The sequence below is a fragment of the Sinohyriopsis cumingii genome, chromosome 2 (genome assembly GCF_028554795.1).
Source record: "Sinohyriopsis cumingii isolate HCF-2022 chromosome 2, ASM2855479v2, whole genome shotgun sequence".
Classification (NCBI taxonomy): Eukaryota; Metazoa; Mollusca; class Bivalvia; order Unionida; family Unionidae; genus Sinohyriopsis; species Sinohyriopsis cumingii.
Window position 1 is genome coordinate 155,017,036 of NC_142962.1, and position 20,237 is coordinate 155,037,272.

The window sequence follows — 20,237 nt, forward strand, 5'->3', positions numbered from 1 at the left end:
GTGAAAAAATCTTTCGGGGACCAAACACGTTAGCCGATTTTGCCCAATGGGTCTTAGACCCCGTCGACAAGACGTGGAGCCAAGAGGACATCGAACGTTACGGAGATTGTCATTGTCATGCCACGGTGATGGCTCACAATTTCTCCGGATACGATGGACAGTTTCTTTTGAGGTACTATACGGAACAAGGCACCGAGCGTCCTAAAGTGACTTTGAACGGAGCCAAAATCATTTTCATGCAAGTGGGACAAGTACAGTTTAAAGATTCGATGAGCTATTTGGCCATGCCTTTGAGTCGAATGCCTAAAACGTTTGGAATGACAGAAATGGCTAAAGGGTACTTTCCACACTTTTTCAATACGGAAGCCAATCAACATGCCGTTCTACCCCATTTACCTGAGGCTCACTATTACGACCCCGACAACATGCGTACCGAACAACGAGAAGCTTTCTACGCTTGGTACCAGGCTCACGCCTCGGACCCTTTCGACTTTCAGGAAGAAATGCTAAAGTATTGTCGTTCCGACGTGGACATTTTACGGCGTTGCTGTGGAAAATTTCGAGAACTGTTCATGGAACACGGAGGGATCGATCCTTTGAAAGAAGCTTGCACCATTGCCAAAGCGTGTTCCTTAGTGTACCGCCAACGATTCATGCCTGAAAATACCGTGGCTGTCATCAGTCCTCAAACGACCCACTATGTCAAACGTCAATACTCGGTCAAAGCCCTACGTTGGTTACATTACTTGTGCGACAAGGAAGACAAATGGATTCAGCATGCCCGCAACGGAGGAGGCGAAAAGACCATTGGAACGTATTCGGTTGATGGCTGGGACTTAGAAAACCCCAAGATCGTGTACGAGTTTAACGGTTGCTTATTTCACGGATGTCCCGTCTGTTACCCTGACCGTGGCACTAAAAATCAGTTTTTGCAACGAACCATGGAAGACTTGTACCAGGACACTTGTCAGCGACGCCTAAAGTTAGAACAGCAAGGATACCAAGTGGTGGAAATGTGGGAACACGAGTACGATCACCGTATGAAAACCGATCCCGAGTTTAAACGCCTCGTGGAAAGTTACCAGTTCATGGACCCGCTGAACCCGAGGGATAGTTTGTACGGAGGAAGGACCAATGCCACCTGTTTGCTGTACCAAGCCGACGAAAAGAAAGGAGAAGAAATCAAATACTTGGATGTGTGTTCGCTGTATCCCTACGTGTGTAAATATTGTCGCTTTCCTGTAGGGCACCCGCAATTGCTGACGGAACACATCGACCTGAAAAACATTCGACAATACGAAGGCTTGATCAAGTGCAAAGTTTTGCCTCCCACGAACCTCTACCATCCCGTCTTACCTCACCATTGTCAAGGCAAACTGATGTTTCCCTTGTGCCGTACTTGTGCCGAAACGTGCAACCAAGACCAGCCTTGTCATCACAGCCAGGAAGAACGGGTCTTGACGGGAACCTGGGTCAGCGTAGAATTGTTCAAAGCTCTGGACATGGGATACCAACTGTTAGAAGTATACGAGATTTGCCACTTTCCCAAGACACAACAGTACCGCAAGGGTGATCCCAGTCAGAAAGGCATTTTCGCCGACTACGTGGATGCCTTTTTGAAACTGAAGCAAGAAGCCAGCGGCTATCCTTCCTGGTGTCACACTCCCGAAGACCAAATACAGTTCAAAGAGAAATATTACGAACAAGAAGGCATCACTTTAGACCACATCGAGAAAAACGAAGGCAGGCGATCGTTTGCCAAAGTGATGTTAAATTGCTTGTGGGGTAAAATGGCACAACGACCGTGTTTACCCAAGACGGAATATTTGACAGAACCTTCCCGCTACTTCCAGATGATTCACGACAAAACCAAATACATGAAACACGTGGACGTCGTTCGAGAGAATTTGATCTTGGTCAATTACGAAGAAGATCTGGACTTTGTACAAGACGACCCTTTTGGAAATGTCATCATTGCGGCTTACGTGACAGCCCATGCTCGCTTAAAATTGTACGAAGCTTTAGAACTGTTAGAAGAACGCGTCCTGTACTTTGACACGGACAGTTGCATTTACATCCATCACCCGATTCAACATCACCCTAACATCGAAGGAGACCGTTTAGGAGCCTGGACAGACGAGCATCCCGACGACAAGATTCTAAGTTTCGTCAGTGGCGGTCCCAAAAATTACGGCTACGAATACCGGGACAAACAAGGAGAAGTGCACACGACGTGCAAAGTGAAAGGACTGACTCTGAATTATCGTACCAGTCGAGTGGTCAATTTTGGGGTATTGAAAGAAGCCTTGCAATCGGGAAAGGATGGAAACTTTAAAGTGACCACTTACCAACCGAACAAGATTGTACGTTTACCCACTCACCACATCGTCAGTCGACCCCTGGAAAAAGTCTATCAAATTGTGTACCAGAAGCGAGTTCGACTTCCCAATCATTTCACCTTACCGTACGGTCACATCGGTATTGGTCTTTATATAAAAAAGGAACCCTAGGCAAGATCGATAGTTCATTGGGACTACCAAAACCGAGCGAACAAGATGAATACTTTGAAAAAGACATCGTTCCAGTTTGGGGATTGTAAAAAAGCTGTATCTTCCTCTAGTGTGACTAATACTGGATGGATAAGACCCATGCATTGCGACGGAAAATGTCCGGAAGGAAACTGCGATTGTCCATGTGGTTACCATTGTAATTGCGTAACGGAGTTTGCAGACGAGTGCGATTGTGAGCCTTGCGATGGGACCGATGCTGTACCTTGTGACCTGAGCGATGCCGTAAAGCATCATGGGAACTTTAGTGCCCCTACCCCTGTCATGGAAAGTGATGCTGTGCGTGTCAAACCTGAGGGATGCGAAAGCGATGCTGCTCGTCCTCTTGGACATTTTACTGGGTTTCGTTTTAAAGGGGAATGTCGACCTTCACGTTTACCTCCCTACGGATGTCATCCAGCCCTGAGCAAACTCCTGCCCATTTCACTCAACCCTCATCGAAACGAACCTGTGAAAAACGAATATTCGTTTCCTGTGCGTTTGTCGGAATACTGCGACTTTGAAAATCGTCTTCAATCGTTCAAAGGAAAATGGCCTAAGTATCTGGGAGGACCGACCCCCGAAGAATTAGCCAGAGCCGGATTTTTCTACTTGGGCGAAGGAGATAAAGTCAAGTGCTTCAGTTGCAGTGTGTCACTTCACCACTGGGAACCGCAAGATTCGGCCTACGTAGAACATGCTCGATGGTCACCGAATTGTCATTACTTACCTTTAGTGGGACCGAGACATTGAAGTAACTTTTTTTACCATAATAATCTGTTCATGAATACTTTACAAGAGAACATTCGTGCTTTGCCTGTGGAGTTGAGAGAACGCATTTATCGAGAACTGGTCAAAATACAAGTGAAACGTAAAGAACAATTGCATCCGATACGTCACCGGTGTTTGAACCACTGGTACCTGAAGGCTATACAAGGACTGATTCAATTGAAAGTGTTCCATTGGACAGACATTGATCAACGACCTCCTGGTTATAAAAAGGAATGGTTTGGTATGGACGATTTTATCTACTACATTGTAAACGTACTGCATCGAATTCCAGAGGAAGAGTTAACGAATTACCAACATCTTTCACACAATGTCAACTTGGTGAAAGAGGAAACTTCTGAACGAATTGTAATGTGTAGATTAGTGACTCAACGATTTAAATTCGACACTGAAGTGAAACCATGTTTGTGCAAAGAGTACATTTCTTGTGTCAGACCAAAGAGAATTTAGTATAACCTATTCATGGATACTTTACAAGAGAACATTCGTGCTTTGCCTGTGGAGTTGAGAGAACGCATTTACCGAGAGCTGGTCAAAATACAAGTGAAACGTAAAGAACAATTGCATCCGTTACGTCACCAGATTTTTAACCACTGGTACCTGAATGGTATAAGAGAACTGATTCGTCAGAAATTCTTTCAATGGTCAGACATTGTTCAAAACTTTGAGGTCGCTAATGATCGACATGTTCATGATTATGGTTACTTCGAGATTCACCTACAGCAATACATTGAGGAAGACAAGTTAAAGGATTACCAACATATTTTACGTGGAATCTACTTAGAGGAAGAGGAAACACCTAAACGAACTCTGACGTTTCGGTTACAGTATGCAAGATTTAGATTCCCTACTGGAGAACGAAGATCTCTGGCTAGAAAGTACGTCTATTGCATCCGAAAAAAAGAGAATATAAAAACAGGCTGTCATGCCACGGTTTATGTCACATGTCATCCAACAGATTCCGTGGAAGGAACTCAATGACCATATTCAAACCGTGGATCATTACCATCAATTATTACAAGAACTGTATCCATTCAATTTTGGACGACAAGTGGTGTGTGTCTTAGTGACTTGTTTTCTGGGATTTCGTTTACCAGCCGATTCTTTGTGGACTCTTTACGATCAGTACTTACCACCTCCATGGCCTTAAATGGTCACGAAAAACTCCTTTTGTTCAAAGCCTTGCGTTTTCATCTGGATACTTCTCGACCTCAACAGGAAAAAAAGATTCGTCAACTTTTAGCGACCCAAGACGTGTATGACGATGTGTGTGTAGCTTGTGACTTACACCCTCATTGGACAGATGTTCGTGATTGGAAAAAGGGGGGTTTTGAGGTTTGGACACAAGAAGTGGCCCAGTATGCACAAGAGTTGTTCAAGGAAAAAAGTTACTTTTCAACCTGTGTTAGTGACGGTGCCAGAAGAACCCGTCACCGAGAACAACCACTCGCTTCAGGACAGGACTGTCATGGACATACCTGAAAGGTCATTCCGGGAGGACACTTGTGTGACAATACCTCAAGTAGAGACTGTAAGAACATTACACACTGTCCCTAGGACATCTTCGTTACCCAAAACATGTTGTACAGACACTTGTTTATATTTCACTTTGATTGTTTTGCTGTGTTTTATATTCCTGTACATCACTATTTGGGTTGTATGTATTTTTGTCTTTCGTGTTCATATTTGAAACATTCAATAAACGTGTTCTGAAAAAGTATATAAACTCTTGTCTTGTTTGTTTTTAGTGTCACAAGTGACATTTCTCACACCATGGCTACCTCTGCTGTCTCTGCTCCCTCTTCCTCTACTGTCAAAGTCATTGACGAACACTTAGATCGTGCCAGTTGGGAGGCTTTGTATCTTCGCCATCCCTTTAACATGCTCATTGCTGGACCTAGCGCTTCAGGCAAAACCGAATTCGTCAAACGTTTGATCGAACATAAACATCATTTGATCGATCGACCCCCTCAACGGATCGTGTGGTGTTACAAAGAGTGGCAATCGGCGTACAGCCTCTTGCGAGAAAGTCAAGGCGATTCCATCGTGTTTGTGGAAGGCATTCCTAAAGAAGACGATGGCATCGTCTCTGACTCCCGTCTAACCCATTTGGTCATTTTCGACGACATGTTAGGAGAAGACGAAGAAGAAATTAAATTGTGGTTTACGCGCAAAGGGCATCACCGTAATGCCAGTGTCGTTTACATCACCCAAAATTTGTTTCAACAAAGTAAAGCCCATCGCACCATCAGTCTCAATGCGCATTACGTGGTCTTGTTTAAAAGTCCTCGAGATAAATCGCAAGTGCAAGTCTTAGCCAAACAGTTAGGAACGCCTTGGCTGACTCAGGCGTACGACGATGCCACTCAAACGCCACACGCCTATTTACTCGTCGATTTGAAACCTACGACCCCCGAGGATTTGCGATTTCGTACCCACTTGTTTCACCACTGGTGCCAAGACGGAGGGCCTGTCCTGTACACGTCTCCGTCCTCGACTTCATTTCACTCCCCATGAAAAAAATCTATAAAAACCTCAGACCCTTTTTCGTCTGTCTCACACAGTGTGAACATGACGTCCCTTCAGTCGCATCTTCCCGTCAAATTGATTCGTGCCTTGTATGGCATCAGTCGAGAAAAAGATCCACAAACACGAGCCCGTGTCTTAGAAGCTAGTCTCAAAGAAGTCTTACGATGGTTCACGGTGACGGCACGTCAAATACTCCAAGGAATCATTCAGATTCCTCATCAAACCAAACGCTTTTTCGATCGAAACAAAGTCGCTTTGGTCCAACTGGCCGATCCCCGCATCGACACTCAAACCAAAAAACAAATCATTTTGAAACCTGGAGGGAGCGGTACTCTAGGAGGGGTCATCATTCGCTCACTCTTAAGATGGGATCCTAATGCCCCCAAAGTTATCCCCAAGACAAAAGTCCAACGAAGCCCCAAGAAGAAAAAGAAAAAGACCAGGTCCCCAAGAAGAATAACTTCTCCAGTGGCAGGACCCTCCTCTTACCAGACACCACCCCGAAAAAAGAAAAGAAGCCCCCAGAAAAAGAAACAGAGAAAAAGTCCCCAGAAAAAGAAAAGTCCACAGAAGAAAACTAGTCGCAAGAGAGGCACTTCGGCCAGGACGCAACCTTACACTCGCAAACCACGACCTGCCACGGCAGTGACTGCGTCTCCGGCATCCTCACGTTCATCCACTTCTCCGTTGATGACACCCAGAACTGAAGAGTACTTGGAGACGTTGATCACACCAAGAACATCTCCGTTGATGACCCCCAAAAGAACTTCCCCAGTGGCAGGACCCTCCAATTTAGTGGCAGTGGCTGCTGCTCACAAAGTACCTTCTCCCAAAATCAAAGTCCAAGAAAGATCGGGCATGTTACAAAGTTTACTGGATTTGTCCAAGCAAGAACTGGCTCGATTTAGTCCGTTGCGTACCCCTGCACGACGTGTCATGCCTGTCCTCAAACTGATAAAACGTAAAGACAATCAGTGGCGACGCGTTCCAGTATAAAAAGAGCCTGTGACCAAGTCGGGGTATCAGTGAACTTGTAAAAAAGATGTCACCTCCAAGAAGCCACAAAAGAAAGAGACAAAGGCAGACGCGTCATCCGACAAAGCGCTTAGCCAAGCATCGACATTACCCTAAGAAAAGACACAGTCGTTCCAAGAAAAAGAGGCGTCAACAAAGGGGAGGATTCCTTGGCGATTTTGGGAAAAACATTGTCACCTTTATGACAAAGCGATAGTCCCAAAAAAAGATAAAAGGGTGTGCGTTAAGTCATCGACGTTAGTGTCTGTTCGGTGAATGTCCCGGAACGCACAAGCAAAAATGTCACCCTCCAGAAAACCCCAAGGAAAGAAAAGGAAAGGACTGCCACCACGTTTAGCTAAACATGGGGACCTGTTATCTGTCCTGTCCAAAGCTTCTTCGCCCCTACGAAAAAAACTCATTCAAACGGCCTCCAAAGAGGTCATCGATACCGTCTGCGAATGTTGTTTGAACGTTTTGAAAGGCACGATCCCTTTGTCCAAACACCAGAAACAATGCTTAGGCAAACATCGTCACGTTCTTCGCCAAATGGTTCGAAAAAAAATTCCCATTCGTCAAAAAAAGAAGATGTTGGTTCAACGTGGAGGCATTTTGCCTCTCTTGTTAGGCCCCATACTGAAAGGAGTCTTGGGAACCATGTTGGGAGGACTGATGGGAGCAAGATAAAAAGGCCTTCGAAAGTCCCAAGATCTCAGAATCGACCCCTGACAACCCCATGGAAGGACGAAAACTAGCTTTAGTGCCTTACAAACGATGGATGGAATACCATCGGTGGCAAGAACAACGCACCCCGCATTTACCTCCCAATCCCAATTTGAGCGAGATGTCCCAGTTACAACACGAATTGCAATCCTTGATGGATCGCCAAGATTTGTCCGAAACAGAAAAATCGCAAAAGTACGGTCAACTCTTGCAACGATTGCAACTCTTTCACCAGAAAGCTTTAGACGAAACAGCTCTACCCACTCTGAAAGATTTTAAGACCTTGATGAAAAGTCCAGCACCATCACCAGTACCAGTACCAGTACCAGTACCAGTGGTCAAGACAGAAAAAGGAGAAGAAGAAGAGGAAGGGTTTCTAACTCCACCAGAAAAAGTACGCAAGTTAACAACACCACCTACCTCCAGAATTGGATGGATTAAAAAGATGATGGCCACCCCTTCTTCATCACAAGAGAAAAAGAAAGTGAAGACAGAAGTGAAACAAGAACCCATATCCCCTGCACAGACATCCTCCTCCTCTTCGACACCTATTGCTGGTCGCACACGCAAAGCCTTGCAATCCAAGAAAATACCCCAAGAGAAAAAGAGTAGCCTCTTCCAAGAGTGGGTGCCTTATTAACACATCAACCAACACAAAAAATGGAAAAAGTCTTAGCCAGCATTTACTACGATCCCTCGCATCCTGCAGGTTACGCAGGAGTTCAAAAATTGTATCGTGCTGCCAAAACTCGACTGAAAAGTCTCCGTTTACCTCAAGTGCAACGATGGTTACAAGAACAAGCTACCTACACTTTACACAAACCCATTCGACGCAAGTTTGCCAGAAGTCGCACCCGAGTGGAAGGCATCGATCATCAATGGCAAGCCGATTTAGCCGATGTCTCTCATTTGGCCAGCTACAATCGCGGCTACAAATATTTGTTTTGTGTCATCGACGTCTTTTCCAAATTTGCCTGGGTCGTGCCCTTGACTTCCAAATCGAGCAGCGAGTTAGTGCGAGCCCTGCAACGGGTGTTGAAACAAAGCGGTCGTCACCCTCTTCGATGGCAAACGGACAAAGGCACCGAATTTCTGAACCAAGCTTTCCAAAAAGAATTAAAGAAACGTGACATTCATTTTTTTACCACCGAGAATCCCGAAACCAAAGCCAGCATCGTGGAACGTTTTCAACGTACTTTGAAAGAACGCATGTGGAAATATTTTACGCATCACCACACTCTGAAGTACATCGACATCTTACCGCACCTGGTGCAAGCGTACAACCAATCTTACCATCGAAGCATCGGACGTGCCCCGCAAGAAGTGACTCCCGACAACGAAGTGCTGGTGTTTGAGCGTCTGTTTGGTACGTCCCCGACGAGGGCTGTCCCCAAGAAAAGTGGAGAGTTGACCGTAGGAGATTGGGTGCGCATTGGCAAAACCAAACGCACTTTCGACAAAGGTTACTTACCTAACTGGACGACCGAATTGTTTCGCGTCACTGGACGAGTGCATGGCCGTCATCCTGCCGTCTATAAATTGGAAGACATGAACGGAGAAGTGCTCAAAGGAACGTTTTATTTGCCCGAGTTACAACGTGTCACCAAAAAAGAAGACGACGTGTACGACATCGAAAGCATTCTCGAACGCAGAACCCGTAAAGTGGGCAAACGACGTGTCAAAGAAGTCAAAGTACGTTGGAAAGGATATCCACCCAGTTTCGATTCTTGGATCGACGCTTCGCAAGTCATCGACTATAAAAAGAAGAAGTGACCATCATGCCCTTTCACACAGCAGACGCAGCTACGTCGACCAGTCCTTCTTCCCCTAGTTCTTCTGTGCAAGATTTACAAAAACAACCCTTGTGGGTGTGGTGTGGAGAACGTGTGCCTAAAACGCAAATCGTCTTTTTCTGCCAAATCTTCGTGGTGTATTGTGTCATCGGGGCAGCCATCGCCAATTTGAGTTTGCAACAAGGAGACAAACAATTGTGGACCATTTTATTGAGCAGTTGCATCGGTTACCTGCTTCCCAATCCCTCCCTGAAATTCTCCTCGAACGGGAACGTTGTGTCCAGTGCCAGTGCCAGTCACCACTCCAACCACAACCACAACCAGAACCCCATTTTGGACGGAGACACGCCTCTGACATCCACTAACCCCTCGGACAGCCACAGAACTCTGGAATTATGAGTCACCAAAACCAATTTTACTTAACCTTACCCAGTGACAGTTCCATGGAGGTGTTTCCCCACAACGCGTTGTGCTGTTACACGGCCAAATTACCTCAGGCCATCCCCTTAGATCACGAAGCCCATTGGGAAGTGGCTTTAGTGGAAATCATTCACCCGACCCAAGTCCTCAATGTCCTTCCCAATCAAAATTTTTTTCATGTGGAAGTTAATGACGAGTCATTGCAACAGGAGTTGAATAAGAAAGTCATATATGACAATAAAACCTATAATGAGAAAACTCAAAAGTGGACCTACCACTTTTTCATTCCTCCAGGTTATTATTTCAGTGGTCAACATTTGGTCAACATCATAGCTGTCAAGTTTAATGGCGTGTTTGGGAAAGCTTTGGAGCATGTCAACAAAAGTGTCACCATGGAGTACCACAAAGTAGCTCGTCGCTTCTCGATGAAATTTGAGCGGAGTAAAATCATGTCCATTTTATTTTGTCCTGAATTGTTTGACATGTTGGGCGGAGACATGAACCTGAGAATGAACATACTCAAGAACAACGAATTACCCATCGTTTACGACAACGAGTCTTTTAGCAAGTTATTTCGTACCCCAGTAGAACTGAACCAAGGACTGAATTTGATGTTCGTGTACTCCGATGTGGTGGAGTATAACGTGGTGGGACACACCTCCGTACCGTTACTGCGTGTCATTCCTTTCAAAGTGGATTCTGCCGCGAACGCTGACGAGGAAGGTGGAAACACTTACCACGTCCACCGCGAATTTGTCCATCCTCACTATTTGCCAGTCAGCAAGTCGTATTTGGACACGGTCAACATTACTATAAAAGGAGATCTGGGACAAAATATTCCATTTACCAAAGGAAAAGTCACGGTGAAACTCCATTTTCGAAAACGGTTCTCTCACGATTCGTAAGTAAGTCGTGTATCCAGTGTACCAAGGGGTTGCACGACAGCGAGGACACGGTTTAGGAGACATGTTAAAATCGGCCTTTCGTTCGGTGGCCCCGGTGTTGAAACCGATGGTGACACGCGGATTGCACGCCTTGAAAGATGCGGCACTGACGCAAGGCAAAGAATTTCTCCAAAATGTCATCATCGACAAACAAAACCCTAAAGAAGCCTTCATGAGGGCAGGCAAAAATGTCCTGCTGCAAACGGGTAAAGACATTTTAGGCCGACGAGACACACCTATAAATGCCCTGCACGCTACCGAGTCAGGCATTCAGCAAGGACAAGGCAGAAAGAGACGACGAAGAAAACACCCTTTCACCAGACTTCAAGCTAGAAAAACCAAGAAAAGAAGAACCGTTCGAGACTTAGACGTTTTCGATTATTGAGACACAGAAAAAAATGATGCACCGAGAGTCATGTGCTTGTTCCAAGACGGAACTGGATATGTTTGCCATGCCCCCCACCATGATGACGATGCAAGAATCCCAGTGGGTGGAATTTCATCCCGTCTCCTCTTTGACGGATTCCGCTCCCATCGAGTTCGAAATCAAAGGACAACCCGAAGATTACATCGATCTGAATAGCAGTTACCTGTATTTGAAAGTCAAAGTGATCAAAACTGACAACACCAATCCTGGAGCCAATGATAGGGTAGCGCCCGTCAACAATTTCATGCATTCCTTGTTCAGCGAAGTGGACTTGTACTTGAATAACAAACTGGTCAGCAGCAGCATGGATACTTACCCATATCGTGCCTACTTGGAAAATCTCTTGACCTACGGAAAAGAAGCCAAGAATACTCATCTGGATGCTTGCGTGGTATGGAAACCTGACACGGCAGGTGCAGGCACGTTTAGCGACACAGCCCTGACAGAAGATGACAATCCTCACAATGTGGGGTTTAACACACGTAGAACTAAAATTTTGCAAGGACGTAGTTTAGAACTGATGGATCGTTTGCATTTGGACATGTGGTTACAAGAAAAGTATTTACTGAACGGAGTTGATATTCGCCTGAGACTGAATCGTAGCACTGCCGCTTTCCATTTGATGGCCCATGCCAACGAATACAAAACTGTTATCCAAGAAGCCAGACTTTACGTACGCCGTGTGGAAGTGTTACCTAAAGTGGGAAACGACATCAGTCAGACGTTGAGCAGAACGACCGCCAAGTATCCCATACGACGTGTGGAAGTGAAAACGTTCACCATTCCTGTTGGACAGCGATCCATGATCGAAGATCATCTGTTCCAAGGACAGTTACCCAAGCGTTTGATCGTTGGTATCGTCAGGAATTCAGCTTTCAATGGACTTCACAACGAAAATCCTTTTGAGTTTCGACACTCTAGCGTGTCCAAAATCGAAGTCAGTCGTGACGGCAAGACCTTGTGTACACGACCCTTTGAGCCTAACTTTGCCCAGAACAATTACTTGAGATCGTACTTGTCCCTGTACGAAGCCACCGGACAGTTAGGAACCAATACCAGTCACGGTATTACGTACGAAGATTATGCAGGAGGCTACGCTTTGTGGGCTTTCGATTTCACTCCAGACCAAGGCAGCGACGAGGGACATTTCCACCCTATAAAATCTGGCCAGATTCGTGTGGAAATTCAGTTTGCAAATCGAGACCCTGCTGATCCAACGTTGAACGTGATCTTGTATGCAGAATTTGACAATACGATAGAAATCAACAGTTTGAGAGAAGTCATTCTAGATTACTAGAAGCCATGGAAGACTGTTATCCCTCTTTACCTAGTGAAGAAACTTTGGACATGAAATGTGAGGAGACCGTGGAAGGAGAATCCCAAGACAAAGACGAAGAAATTGTCATGATGAAGTCGAGATGGCCAGAACAAGAAGCCCATTTAGTCTCCTGTTTTGCCAAACACTTGGTCGACAAAATGACGGAATTGATCAAGAAAAATTGTTATGGATGTCAAAACGATCATCCCAGTCAAATTCAACACGATAAATGCCTGATGTTGAGTCAAGAAGAAAAATTGGACGAGTATCTGGACGAAGCTTGGAGTCTCATCTCAAACAAAGACGTGTTGCACCAGTGGTATAAAGACTTGCGTGAACATTCTTGTCCACCATTAACCACTCAAGAGATCCATCGTATCGAAGCTCTCCTGAATCAGAGTGAGGAAACAGAACGAATAACCGTTTATTCGTCAGACATTTTCAAGCAAAAAGTCAGGATCGAATTGACGACTTATTATTACCTGTGAAGAAGAAAAAAACACAAATCAATGGATACCTGGGAACTTTATTACCTTTTGAACCATAGTTCGTATACGGCTTCTTGGAATCCTGTCGTCTGTGCTAAAGATGAACTCCCTCATCGCAAACCTAAAGACCATCAAGCTTACGTGATCAACACGGACGAAAGTCATCTCCCAGGAACCCACTGGGTAGCCGTCTACTTTCCTCAAGAAGGATGTGTGGAATATTTCGATTCGTACGGATTGCCCCCTTTGGAAGACGATATCATCGACTTTATGAGAAGAAATGCTCAAACCACCCGATTCAATAACGTGAAATTACAAGGCACAGATTCCTTGGTGTGTGGACAGTACTGTGTGTATTTTCTGCATCATCGCAGCCTGGGCTATTCCTTAGAACATTTAGTGACTCATTTCGATCCTCGTTCTTCTGCTAGAAACGATGTGAAAGTAGATCGATGGTTTTGTGACCATTATGCTTATCTTTTGTCTCAAGCTAGGAAACGTAGTGTCCATCAATGGCCTAATGATTTCCAACAGTGGAAATCACAATTTCATTCACAACGTTGTCAGCCCTGTTCAAAGTAGTTAGTATTTGAAGAAAAAAATGTTTGTGATTAGAAAAAGGTTGTTAGATGTTATAGTGTTGGATTATTGTTAAAAATGTTAGAAATGTTGTTGTTTAGTGATAAGTGATTTTTGAATAAAAATGTTGTGTTTTGAAAAAAATGCCTTTGTGGTTTGTTTAGCTATAAGAATATTGGATTGATGCTCTTTCATTTCTTACTATCCCTCTCATGAACGTTGCGGCTCGAAAACCGTGTGGGGGATGTTTTCCTTCACGTCCGCGCTTTCACTATAATAACCGGGGTTGTTTCCAGTCTAACCATCCATTGTCGACTCATCCTCCTAAGAAGATGTGCTCCAAACTAGCTAAGCTCAACGAAGCCTACGTGAATTTGCATAGGGTCAGACACAGTCTGATACCGAAGCCAGAAGAAATAGAGAATGTGAGAATGTTAAAAATCACTGAAGACCTAATAGAAGAGCTCTTCAGAGAAGAAGTGAACAGGGAAAAAGAAGAATGGACAGAGAAGTACAGACTTCAAAAACAGCAGCAACAACAAGAACAGCAGCAGCAGCAGCAGCAGCAGCAACCTGAACCTGACAGAGGCTTTGTCGATTGCCGTATCGACACCAAAGAGTTCTTCTTCTCTTTCCGAAGAAGCAGACCTATTGCCAGAAAGTCTATCCTCAGAGGACATCGCATTCTTAGAAACTAAAAAAGAATGCCATAGCAAAACAAAAAACAGCCCTTTTCAGGGCTACCCAATACTCTAGAAAAGAAGTAATGATCCATTTGCCAATGTGTGTAGGTAGAGTAGTGTGAAAATAAACACTAACTCTTTATTGATAGTGAGAGTGTATGTGTTTGTGTGTTTGTAAGTGATAAAGTAGGTTGTTGTGGATAGTAGATTAAAATGATGTCTTTTTGGTGTTTGAGGTGTATATTTGGGGTTAGATTGGATTGCTTTGCTTATGTGATAGTAAATTGAAGTGATGGGTAGCATAAAAAAGTGAGCGAGTGTTTCTTTTAGGTCCGCGCGTTGTTGTTGTTTCTTGGTCATGATCTAGGTAAGATGGATTTTATGTTTTTAGGGGATGTTTTCGTTCACGTCCGCGCTTTCAGTATAAATTGAAACTCGTTCGGCAGTCCAGCTACCCTTGTTGATTGATCAACACCAAATATGAACACGAGACTTGAGAAACTGTTGGAGCTTCATGTGCATCTGGAATATGCCAGGCGCATATTAAATGAACTGGCCGCGGAAGCCATTGTCGAGGAGGGAAGGATAAGAGAGGAGGAAAGAAGAAAAAAAGAAGAAGAAGAAAGAAGATATAAAGAGGAAAGAAGAAACAAAGAAGAGGAGGAGGAAAAGGAGAGAAGAAATTTCAAAATCCCAGAGAGTGAAAATTGGGATTCTGAAGCGACATATCCTGCCTCTGCTCTCTCCCCCAAAAAGGTAAAAAGTAACTGGGGGATAAGATGTGTATGTGGCGCCAGGCCTGGAAGGTGCCACCATTAACCAGGTGCCCATGAAGTTCCAAACAAAACAGCCCTTTTCAGGGCTACCCAATACTCTAGAAAAGAAATAACTATCGATTTGCCAATGTGTGTAGGTAGAGTAGTGTGAAAATAAACACTAACTCTTTATTAATAATGGAAGTGTATGTGTTTGTGAGTTTGTGTTTGTAAATGATGAAGTAGGTTGGTGTGAATAGTAGATTATGGGTTTCTTTATTGTTTCTTAGAGTATGTGGAGAGTATAGTTTGGGTTTGATTATATGAAATGAGAAAAGTGGGGATGTTTTCCTTCACGTCCGCACGTTGTTAGGTTATGATCTAGGTAAGATCCATTTTATGTTTTAGGGGATGTTTTCCATCACGTCCGCGCTTTTTGTATAAGAACCCACAGTATTCGTGGTTCAAACCATTCTGCAAAGAATAAAAAAGAAGATGGCTTCAAACCACCTTAACAAAATGGAAAAATTGCAAAACGTCATGGACAATTTAGGAATGTTTGAGCAAATGTTGGTTAACCTAAACGAGGATCACTACTCATATAGTCCCCATAGAGTGAAGATGGAGATAAACAATTTACGAAAAATGAAGGTAATCATCAGTGATCTGTTAAAAGAAATAAAGGAGGAAAAGGAGGATGAAGAGGAAAGGATAAGGATGAGAGAATGGAATGAAAAAATTGAAAAAGAAGAAGAAAATGAAAAGAGGAAGAAAGAAGAGGAGGAAGAGAAGAAGAAAGAAGAGGAGGAGGAGAAGAAAAAAAAGAAAGAGAAGAAGAGTGTAGGAGATAAAATAAGAACTTGGTGGAGGAAAAGAAGAAATTAGAAGAAGAAGAAGAAAACCCAAAGGCCCTTTTCAGGGCCAGTCATATTTCTCGAAAAGAGATAGTCTTTGAATTGCCTACCCCTTTTTTTAAAAAAATTTTAAAAAATCCCATGTTAAATTCCCCTTGTCCGTAGATTGTCCCACGATTTATTCCCATGTTAAATTCCCCTTGTCCGTAGATTGTCCCACGATTTATTCCCATGTTAAATTCCCCTTGTCCGTAGATTGTCCCACGATTTATTCCCATGTTAAATTCCCCTTGTCCGTAGATTGTCCCACGATTTTTCGCCATGTTAAATTTCCATTGTCCGTAGATTGTCCCAAGGGGTTCTGTAATGCTAATTCCCATTGTCCGTAGGGTATCCCTATTCACTACTCACGATCCTCGTTGTAATTGGCTGAACAACTGGAGTACCACACGTGATATCTGAGTTATTATAAAAAGGTATATCTATGTTAAACAACTCAAATCATTCCTTTAAAACGAACATTCAGGCTAGTCTCTATTTTCTTCAAGGTTTAATCATTCTTTCGAATGCTTGTCAAAATTATAAAGCCATAACTAATTTAACTGCATGTGTCTTGCGAACTATAAACCTGGGAAATAGTGTTTAACAGTTCTTTCAGATAAAAAATAATGTTGTTCAACTCCCTAAATTAATTCGTTTGAGGAGAAATAAAACTTTATCTCTTTGTCTAACTCCTATGAGCGAAAGTAACAAACATTTAAAGGCTGCATTTCTTAATGAGAAGAATTAGATGAAACACATAACTTTGTGACCCGTACGACCTTTGTTCATAGGTGTGTCGTGTTTCTATTGGTCGCTGTGTCGCATCAAACGTCAAGCATCTTATTAGCTTCTTTAATTAACAAAATGTTTGGCTTATGAGAGAACAACATGAAACAAATACTATAAGCAAAACACTTCAATTGTTTAATGCAGTATTTATGATTAAAAGGGGACAGTTCGAATACGTGTTCCTAAAACTCACAGAATCAGTATTTTAAAGTGCGGCCTCCAATGAAAGGCAATGTTAGTTAAAATGTTGAAGATATGTAAGGTCATAACTTACTTCCTTGTGTTCTAACCAAGGTCACAAGTCCGAGTGAGACCAGGAGTGACAGCATTCTGACTCAAAAGATGTATGTATATATAGATGTATGTAAATATATATATATATATATATATATATATATATATATATATATATATATATATATATATATATATATATGCATGTAAGTGTGTGTATATACAATACTACTAACAATAATAAACACTATTATCATTATTATTATTATTATTATTATTATCATTATTATTATTATTATTATTAAAACAATAATGCTAACTTGTTCTATTATAAAAATAATACTAACTTCTTGATTTAGTAATTTAGTCCACCGGCCCATGTTAGAAAATACAATAAAAGTAGTAAATATAGTGTGTGCCATGGTGGATAATAATTAAATGTAATATTCAACATGAGTATACCTACATAATTTCCTGTCAGTAATCAGTATATAAAATTATAAAGATGTTACTACCAATACGTATATCATTCACCATGAGTTGTCAAAGACTGTCAAGACGAAAAGCCAAACTGATATAGTAAGAAAGATTTATTATAGAATTAATATATTACTGTGACTCACGAGGAAACAAATATTTCTACAGACGGATAGAGAAAATAAACTTAATTAAAATATTTCTTACTAAAATAGTCATAAGATAAACAAGTAAAATAGAATTAATATACTACCAAATAAACATTATTTTCCGGCATAATTCACAGTACCTATTATTTCTCTCAATCGTACTATGCCTACATATCCCTGTATTCAGAAAATGCGCTGAACACCTAAAGGTATGTTTCTGGTTCCAGTTCAGTTTTCAACTTGTTATAATATATACATTTATGTGAATCGTTAATATCACTTTGCCAGTTTTGAAATGCTAAATCCTTAATTCTTTGAGAAAATAATGAGATGAATAGTTTTTCGTCTCCAACATCTTGATTTAGCTACATATACCCAAAGCCGAAGCGAAATAACATGTCTTTCACTTTGGTAGAACAGGTGTTACGGTTGGTTGCATCTAATCTTTCCAACATTAAATAGTATTGGTTTTGGTATCGAGTTAAAACCATTCTTACAACATTCAGCTAGTATTTATTACATCACAAAAAAAAACGAGATAAAAATTGGGTATTTTCCGCACTCCCGTAGTATAATCGCATTATTGGTAATTTTAGGAACACCTCAATACTGTTTTCAAAAGTTGTTTTTCTAATTTTAATATCTCTGCTAAATTCATATCCCAAATTTCCGACCCATAGCAAGCAACTGATTTTATCGAAGAATCAAAAACTTTAAATGCATCCTCTATACTAAAACAGCCAAATCGTTTCTGATAATTCAAAATTCTTGAGGTTAAGGTCTTTAACTTTTCCGCGAGTGTCTTTTTAGCTTTTGTCCAAACCAGCTTTGGGGTGAAAAATAGACCCATATTCTTGTAGTAAGGCACACACTAAGTACGTCTTTCTTTGAAAAAATAAACCCTACTTTTGCTTGAGTTATCCCCCATATCGTAGTTAGTAGTGGAGAGGTTAGCGCCTAATTTCATAAAGAAAATTAATAATACATGCTTATATTACAACCTACCAAAACGTGTTTTCGAGTCTGTGTCATTTTAATAGGAAACGAATACGATTTTCTAAAGGTACATAAAACGACAATTCACTGAATATAGGTTTACAGTTCTGAATTCTTACATGGCCCATTAAAATAAATATTATATGATAATTGAGTTTTTCTTAAATTTGTACATCATCATAAAAATAAAGATATGTTGTTGAAGTAATTGATAACATTTCGATATGTTCTATAGAAAGATGAGAACAAATCAATAAAAACGCGTGAAAAACCATAATGTGACATTAAACTGAACTCGGGAATATTTCAATGTAATTCTTGGAATTTATGTCGCTAATTATTTTCCGTATCTGCTTCTCGAACCTAATAATTTAAAGATGACTGATAGAAAGTATTTGACATACACGGGAGTGATACTGATTAAAAGACTATAGGATGACTATCTAACATGTATTGAAATAGTATAGAAACGAAATGCAAATTTTATGGAGATCTTAATCAAATACTTCTTAGAACGTTAAGATCTACGTCGTATACTTACCTTTTACTGGTCCGATAATGCTGCTTGAAGGGATTGAGAAAAAAACAGATTGAAACATTGCTATTTATTGCAAGTGAAATAGGTCTTATGGGTTTTGTGAATAGATCACGAACAAAATTCATTTCAACATGTATGGACTTGGGAGAATGAATTATAGAGTGAAAACGGGCGAATAAAAGCTAGGTTTTACAATGTTCACCCCATTTTGTTTTTAGATATGTGCGACCAATTCTTAGAATTGAAATTATCATTTCTTTCTGTTTAATTAAAAGGACATAATGTCCATTTATATGTTACTCTTCCCTTAGGAAACCCCGCACAACACTACGGTTATCTTCCATTAAAATTACCTCCCATGACCTTTGTCTGCCTGGATATGAGACAGTAAAGAGCTTTCTCCTATATAATCTATGACGTCAGACGCCTGACCTTGGGATTGTTGGATCATTCAGTATGAGAATGAACTCAAGATTTTGTGCTGTGCAATCCAAAGATGACTTCTCTTTCAGCACAAAACCTGAACTGAATTTCAAATACCAAAGTGGTCACAATGCCTACACATCACATTTGTATAACTTCTCTTTCAGCACAAAACTGAACTGATTTTCAAATACGAAAATGGACATAATGATTACACATCACATTTATAAGACTTCCCTTTCAGCACAAAAACCTGAACTGAATTTCAAATACCAAACTGGACATAATGCTTAAACATCACCTCCATAAGATTTGTCTTTCAGCACAAAAGCTGAAGTGAGGTTCACATACCAAACATGACAGCATTCTTACACACACCGATGAATTTTGTTTTTGTTTTCTTAGTTTTTTTAAAAAAAAATATAAAACCAAAACAGATGTTCAAAAAACCAAAATGCATATTATTGTTACTGAACTGAGGTTCAAATAAAAAATGGACGTTATGCATTCGATGTACACGTCCTATGACTGCCATGAAGATGTGTGAGTAGTATACGTGTCCCCATATACTACTTGTATGTCCATGAGTATATACATATATATGCATTAAATGTTAGTGTATGTGCATATGTACACACACACACACACACACACACACACACACACATATATATATATATATATATATATATATATATATATATATATATATATATATATATATATA

At 41.5% G+C, this 20,237-nt stretch overlaps 1 protein-coding gene across 2 annotated transcripts in view; it reads right to left on the bottom strand.

The window, feature by feature from the left end:
- The window catches only part of LOC149806150 (trypsin-like), a 52,046-nt gene extending 32,819 nt beyond the window's left edge, over positions 1–19,227 (bottom strand). Inside the window, exons 1-3 of one of the 2 annotated variants that reach the window (XM_089951049.1) lie at positions 19,091–19,227; positions 16,968–17,023; positions 16,271–16,320 (exon numbers count right to left, since the gene is read on the bottom strand). In XM_089951049.1, the coding sequence (XP_089807175.1) occupies positions 16,271–16,320; positions 16,968–17,023; positions 19,091–19,212 (228 nt within the window). In that variant the 5' untranslated portion in view covers positions 19,213–19,227. Of the gene's footprint in view, positions 1–16,270; positions 16,321–16,967; positions 17,028–19,090 lie in introns of both variants that reach the window. The other variant, XM_089951051.1, reaches the window with a different exon arrangement.
- Positions 19,228–20,237: the final 1,010 nt, after the last annotated feature.